Here is a 7,326-nt window from a genome sequence, read left to right as displayed (position 1 = left end):
GTTATAAACCGCCTCCACTGCGCCACCGAGTCGAGGTCAGTGTATCAGCAGCTTACAAGCTTGATGTTCATTCCTTTGTTCTCAGTGAGCGTTTCAGTGTTTGTCCCGCCCACTCTCTAGAGGCCGCTCTCTGATAGGATAATGCATATGTCAATAATACAAGGCTCACTTTTGATTGGCTTTATTTCCTGTGGAGGATGTAGATTTACATGTCACATAGGAACAGAAGTTACGTAATTGGCTAATGCAAAACGTGGGCTGGGGTTGTTCCTCATTAAATCACATCTAGGACACATAAAAATATGAGTGAAGTAACTTTGATTTTATGGCATTTTTCCAAGCCTTTATTTTTTGAATCAGGTAATTGATAAGGCACAATCTTAACATCTATAGGAAATATATTACTGAAATCGATACAAAAATGTTGCTATCATTTTCATATTGAAGTGAGTGACAAAAAATATAAATATTCATGTTATTATTGAAATCTCCCTTTTAAACTTCGAGATGACAATCAAAACATTGTTTAGGATAACACTGAATTTATACTGACCCTCAGAAGCTCTAGGCCTACCCAGAGGCAAAGAAATTGTTCATGCAAATATCACAATGTCACATTATGCACAAATAAGCCATTTAAAATTTCAATCTTTTTTAAAGGAAAAAAAAAGTATTACATACACATGGCAAACTTTGAGCAGGCCACAAATTCCATGTATTATTGGACTACATTCTTTGTTGTTGTAGTTTCAAATGGCACTTTGCACCAAAAACTAATTAAAAAAAACTATTATAAGCCTTCATAACTGATAGTTTAACTTACATTAATCACAAAATTATCACACTGGTCATCATGACGTTAAATGCTTTTTGATTTGGGAAAAGGGAGAACTGGTTCTTTAGCAATATGTGCTCTTTGAATGTTTAACCATTTTAAGGGAGATTTCTGGCTTGAAGTTGAAGGGGTAAAAGACAAATGGGATGCTACACAATATCAAATAAGCTCGAGCTTCTTTGGCATACAAATATCCCTGAACACACTTTAAAATAATTGTATTTTAATCAAAGTGTAGCTAAAGCTAAAGACAGGCAACACTTGTGACTTCATCGTGATGTGATCTAAAAATAACGGCACTACAGTCAGTATCTGATTTAGCTTGTGGGCCTTGGAAAAAACAGTCAGTGCAAAGATCTGAATTCCCCTTTTGCTTTTGGTTAGGATTGTCCATTCTTTGCTTTCGTGAGAAAAGACATTTTGACACTCTTGAAAAATTAAAGACCAATCACCAATTCCTTGTTCCTCAGAACTTTGCATAAGCTTAAGAAGGAGTACTAACAATTCCAGGTTGATTAGTAGCTCTTCTTGCTAACCATTTGTGGGATGAACAGTGCTTTGTAATAAACAAAACTTGCTCTATGTATGGTAATAATCTGAAGAAAAAAGTGTGGGAGATCTAGCTTTGATTGCTAGTGTGCTTTTAGACTAAAACAGAGAGTTTATAAAACTGATTAGGCCAATCCTCTGTAAAATACTGATATCATAAAATTGCATAATGACAATTACAATTACATCAATATTAATACTGATATGTATAATATAAATACAATATTATTATTTATAAGAATATGCCAAATGCTCTCTTCATAACCTGAACCAAGTGCTAAAAATGCCCATGTTACACATGGTGCTACAACAGAACATATATGGACAAACACTTGCCCTTCATTATCAAATCCCTTAGTAAATCTGGAGTGACATCCGAAGCAGCTGTCACTTTGTTGATATCATTTGTCCATCAACAGCATTCATTATCAGTGCATTTGATCAATGGCAGGAATGGCCCAATAGAGGGAACTGTTAAGCAACATTTTCCAAATGGTTCCTGTTCACTAAAAACTGCATGCAATAGTTCACTTTCTGCTGAACGACATCAGAAGAATAAGAACGACATTCCCAGCACCCGTTAACATTGGATGGAAATGTTGGGGATGGATGGATCAATGGTAAGTCTTTGTTTTCTATATTTGTGTGGGACTGATGTCAAAAGCTGCTTATAGAGTGCCAGAGAGTCGAATTAACACTGTAATGGTCAAACAATACATACATAACACAATGTACATTCTTACAGACATGTAAATGAAATAGTGTAAATAAAAACACATGAACACACAAGAGACAAAGACACAAAGGGACTGAATAAGAAAACTTAGGTAACAAGCAGACGCTCCTCCATCCTGATCAATATGCATAGTCAGAAACAAAGATCAACACAGCTAAATGGCTAAACTTTAGGTTCAGATCCCTTGGCGTATTCAATATTAAAAGATTCATTACGTTCAAACGTTTTAGGTTAAGTGGTATTACAGGAAAACAAAATCAATCAAAATGATTTTGCATATTTTGTCAAACCAACTCCTCCACCATTGTCTTTAAAGGAGTCAGGTTTTGCATACACACCCCTTATTTTTTTTCCATATAATACAGCCTCACACAACTTCTCTTTATTAGCATGCTTAGCATTAGCTCTTAGCATGTTGGACGGTTCAAACACCTTCAAAACTTACAAGTATAGGTGGTTCATCATAAAAGAAGCCATATGTTTCTCTTCCCTGCTGAAAAAAAACCCTGATTGAACCAGCCTAAGCTCCAGTGTTGTAATACTTGAAACTGGAAGAAACAGGACTCTGAAATCTGTCTCGTGTCTTAGTCCGATTCAAGACAGTGACCTGAAGAGGATCTTGAATGAAGCAAGGTTTCACAAGTGTCGCGTGAAACTTGTGCTCCAGAGGCAGAGCAGATATGCGCGAGTGTGCACAGACTACAAAATGTATCCGCAGTATTAGCAACTCATGTAGTACTTGAGACCGGAATCCAAAGAAAGACCATCAAAAATAATAAGGCAGTCTTCCAGTCTTAAGTTCTACAACACTGCTAGACTGGTTTCCTGGTCTTAGCTGGTTTAGCCGGTCTCCCAGCCAAGCCAAGTTGATGTTTAGCTTGGCTGAAAAGTGTCCAAAACCAGCCCACAGACCAAATAAGCCCTCAAACCATCTTAGACTGGTTTAAACTAGTTTTTCAGCAGGGCTGTGGAGAAAGAAATCCATGCTTTGGCTCCTGGCATACAGGTCACACCTTCAAGAAACCTTCAAAGTCTTTCAACTATTATACAGTCGTCTCGCTCTTCCATACCCTGCTCTTCATACCAACTGAACCCTGTGATTGGTCAGTTCCGCTAGTGTCCAATTCCACCACGGATCCCTTTAGTGTTCCATTTGGCACTGAAACAGATGTCGCAGTGACATTTGATGCCACGTTTAGAGGGAACGAGCTCTGCTTGAACTCTCTCTCAGCCGCGACGGCCAGTTTAAGATTGTCTTTGCTAGCGCTGGGCCGTTGAGTGTTCTGCTGCGTGGCGGACCTGCTTGCCACCGAAGGCAACAGGGGAAAAGGTTTTCTACTTCCACTGCTACCTCCATCGCTATCTTCCGAAGGGCTCGTCGCTAGTCCCTCCCCTCTGTGCCGCCCATTGGTCAGAAGGCCGTTCTGACCCTCTGAATGGCTATTCCGTAGACTTCCATTTTCACTGGAAGCGTGTTTGTGTAGCTGGTGGATGTTTGATTGCTCTGTCCCAGAAGGTCCCAAAGTGCCCATGCTACCTCCTCCACCTGCTCTGATAGCTTTAAGACGGTAGTGCCCTCTCCCGTCCCCTCGGTGATGGTATTGGGTATTGCCACCCCTTGTTCTACTGCAAGCCTTCCTTCTTTGAGGCTGCTGGATGGGCAGTAGACTGGGTAGCAGATTGTTGGCCGGCTTGTTGTTCTCCGTGCTCGTGCTTGTGTTGGTATTAGTTCCCGTTGGCGCTCGGGCAGCGTTATTCATGTTGTCCTGTGTCACTTGAAGGAGGTTGGTGAGTTTGCAAGGCCCGGCGGCAATGCTCGTCGTCCCACTTTGAGTAGAAGACGACCTGGCAGAAGAAGAGAAATTGTTGGTGTCCGTCGGCGGATGGCATCCTACAAAAAGTTGGGAGCCCCTTTCCGAGGCACTCTGGACGCCTACGGTGGCAGTGCAAGGGTGGGAATAAGCTGGCATGGGTTGGGAGCGACGGTACCTGGGGCAACAACTTAGCCACGCTGCCTGGACATCCAAACGCTTGAAACAGTGATGGAGCACCAAGAAGATCCCTAATCCGGTAGCCGTTCCTCCATACAGGCAGCTGAAGAGTTTCCGCTCTCTATCCACATGCCAAACAGCCATAGCGCCGCAGCACCACAGCCCCACAAACACAAACTGCGTTGCCACCAGCGCCAAACACTGGACCTTCAATGAGTACTGGTCCTCCACCGTCGTCCCAGCATGCACCGGGCCCACCACAGAGTCCGTCGAGAGCAGGCTGGTGCTGCCGCTGATTGCCGGTTGGCTCTCAGGCAAGGTTGAGGGTTCGGAGGCGGAACAAGGAGGATCTTTGGACTCCTGGAAGTTTCGGCTCCTCAGGCAGAAAGCAGTGCACAGGAAGTAGATCCAGGTCACAAGAATGATCAATCCAGCTGGAATGTAGAAAGCTCCGAAACTGGGTTGCCATACCAACCAGCAGCTGCCGAAAGGTCAAGAGCAGTGAAAAAGGTCAGAGAGGGCAAAGGCTGTAATTAGTCAAATAACAGAAACACAAAGCAAGCTCTGTACAAAACGGACACTTTTTAAAGAGCCTGTAAGGGAGCGGCCCAGCATGTCTAATAAATCTGCAACAAGTATCAGACAGTTAGTGAAAGAACAGAAGCTAATAAAAAACTCAAAGTATGAGCTCAGACAATTTTATTTTTATATTAATTGTCGCCAGTCTATCTGTAAGACTGTAATGTGACAAAAACACCATAAAATTTCTAACAACAATATCATTGTGAAAGGCCTAATTACTGTATGATTTGCAGTACTGTCTCATAAATAACAAACACTGAAATTAAATCTCTTTGGGGGATTTGGGTTAATCTTTTCAACATGTTTTTCATGAAATGCATGTTTTGCTTATCACTCATTATGTTTTAACAAGTCAGAATGCATGTCAACATATGCAATAGCAAATATTTATAAAAAAGTATCTATCATATGGTTGTGACAGAAAATGATGTGTGTGTGTGTGTGTGTGTGTGTATGTGTGTGTATACTACCTTTTAAAAGTTTGGGATCAGTAAGATTTTAATGTTTTTTAACGAAGTTTCTTATACTCATCAAGGCTGTATTTATTTGATAAAAAATACAGAAAACAACTGTAATTCTGTGAAATATTATTGCAATTTAAAATAACAGTTTCAATTTTAACATACTTCAAGCTGAATTTTCAGCATCATTACTCCAGTCTTCAGTGTCATATGATCCTTCAGAAATCATTCCTAATATGCAGATTTTTTTTAATCAATGTTGGAAACAGTTGTACTGCTTCATATTTTTGGGAACCATGTGATACTTTTTTCAGGATTCTTTTATAAATAAAAAATTATAAAACAGCATTTATTCAAAATAGAAATCTTGTTTTACAATATATACTACTGTTCAAAAGTTTGGGGTCAGTAATTTTTTTTTCTTTTTCTTTTTTTTTTAAGTAATTTTATTCATGTGTTAAAATACAGAAAACAACTGTAATTCTGTGAAATATTATTGCAATTTAAAATAACAGTTTCAATTTTAACATACTTCAAGCTGAATTTTCAGCATCATTACTCCAGTCTTCAGTGTCATATGATCCTTCAGAAATCATTCCTAATATGCAGATTTTTTTTAATCAATGTTGGAAACAGTTGTACTGCTTCATATTTTTGGGAACCATGTGATACTTTTTTCAGGATTCTTTTATAAATAAAAAATTATAAAACAGCATTTATTCAAAATAGAAATCTTGTGTTACAATATATACTACTGTTCAAAAGTTTGGGGTCAGTAATTTTTTTTTCTTTTTCTTTTTTTTTAAAGTAATTTTATTCATGTGTTAAATGGATAAAAAGTGATAGTAAAGACTTATATTGTTAGAAATGATTTGTATTTTAAATAAATGCTGTTCTTTTTAACTTTTTATTCATCAAAGAATCCTCAAAAAGTATCACAGGTTCCAAAAAAATATTAAACAGCAGAACTGTTTTCAACATTGATTATAAATCAGTATATTAGAATGATTTCTGAAGGATCATGTGACACTGAATACTGGAATAATGATGCTGAAAATTCAGATTTGCATCACAGAAATAAAAGACATTTTAAAGCATGTTAAAACAGCAAACCAATATTAGAAATTGAAATGATATTTCAGAATATTACTGTTTTTTCTGTATTTTTGATCAAATACAGCCTTGATGAGCATTAGAGACTCCATTAAAACATTAAAAATCATAATGATCCCAAATATATATATATAAATGAAACTGTATAAATGATATATACTGTAAATATAAATAGTTAGAAATGTTGCTATTGTTGCTAAAGTAATGACAGGTAAACCTGTGGAATGTTCTTTGACCTATATATCAAGAATCGGTGATTTAAAGTTAGCATTATTTAGATTGTTAATAGTATAAACATTTAAAGCTAGACAAGAGCAAACTAGTTTTCCTAATGTTTTAAAACTCAGTACTCACTAAGGAATGTTGTCTCCATAGTTATTGATGTTTACAGCTGCAGTGATACCACATATGATGAGTGGGACCCCGCCAGCTATCAAATAAAATCTATTGAGGGAAACAGAGATAGAGAAAAGAAAACTGTTAGTGGTCAAGTGCTAACCATGTTAACATTTTAATCATATTAAAAAGTACTGCAAAGATAGACATAATGGATAGCCTATCCTTTTACTGTTGTGTTGCCAAGGTGGATACAAAATATTAGGGATGCACGATATATCGGCCGATAAATGCTCATTTTTTCTGTTATCGGTATCGGCAGTTTTAATGATGAGACCTTTTTTGTAATCAGGCTCTCAAAAAGTATATAAAAATTTGAATATAGATTTATCGGCCAACATATCGGTTATCGGCTTTCAAAAATAAAGAAGTATCGGTTATCGGTATCGGCCAAAATTTTCATATCGGTGCATCCCTACAAAATATGATACAAAAAAATGCTCAAAAATTTTAATGTGCGTAATGCTACTGTCTGCTATATTTGCTACAGATGTTCTCATTGGCCTTTGCCTTTTGCTTGGCGTAAAAAACGTACTCGGTTACTAACGTAACCTCGGTTCCCTGAGATACGGGAACGAGTACTGCGTCTTACTTAAGACGCATATGGGAAAAAGCCTTTTTTCTCCTGAACTGAAGCCTATTTCATTCACGCAGTGAAACTGC

General features: G+C 37.9%; 1 protein-coding gene across 1 annotated transcript in view; it reads right to left on the bottom strand.

Annotated features, from left to right (window-relative positions):
* Nucleotides 1-201: 201 nt before the first annotated feature.
* LOC107683879 (adhesion G protein-coupled receptor A2-like) overlaps nt 202-7,326 on the bottom strand; it is an 81,218-nt gene continuing 74,093 nt past the window's right edge. The window contains exons 19-20 of the mRNA XM_016479937.1: nt 6,622-6,711; nt 202-4,592 (exon numbers count right to left, since the gene is read on the bottom strand). Coding sequence (XP_016335423.1) covers nt 3,164-4,592; nt 6,622-6,711 — 1,519 coding nt within the window. The 3' untranslated portion in view covers nt 202-3,163. The remainder of the gene's footprint in view (nt 4,593-6,621; nt 6,712-7,326) is intronic.

This window comes from Sinocyclocheilus anshuiensis, unplaced genomic scaffold, assembly GCF_001515605.1.
Source record: "Sinocyclocheilus anshuiensis isolate Anshui unplaced genomic scaffold, SAMN03320099.WGS_v1.1 scaffold1625, whole genome shotgun sequence".
NCBI lineage: Eukaryota > Metazoa > Chordata > Actinopteri > Cypriniformes > Cyprinidae > Sinocyclocheilus > Sinocyclocheilus anshuiensis.
The sequence above is the reverse complement of the archived record's forward strand: the minus strand, read 5'-3'. Positions and strand labels throughout refer to the sequence as shown.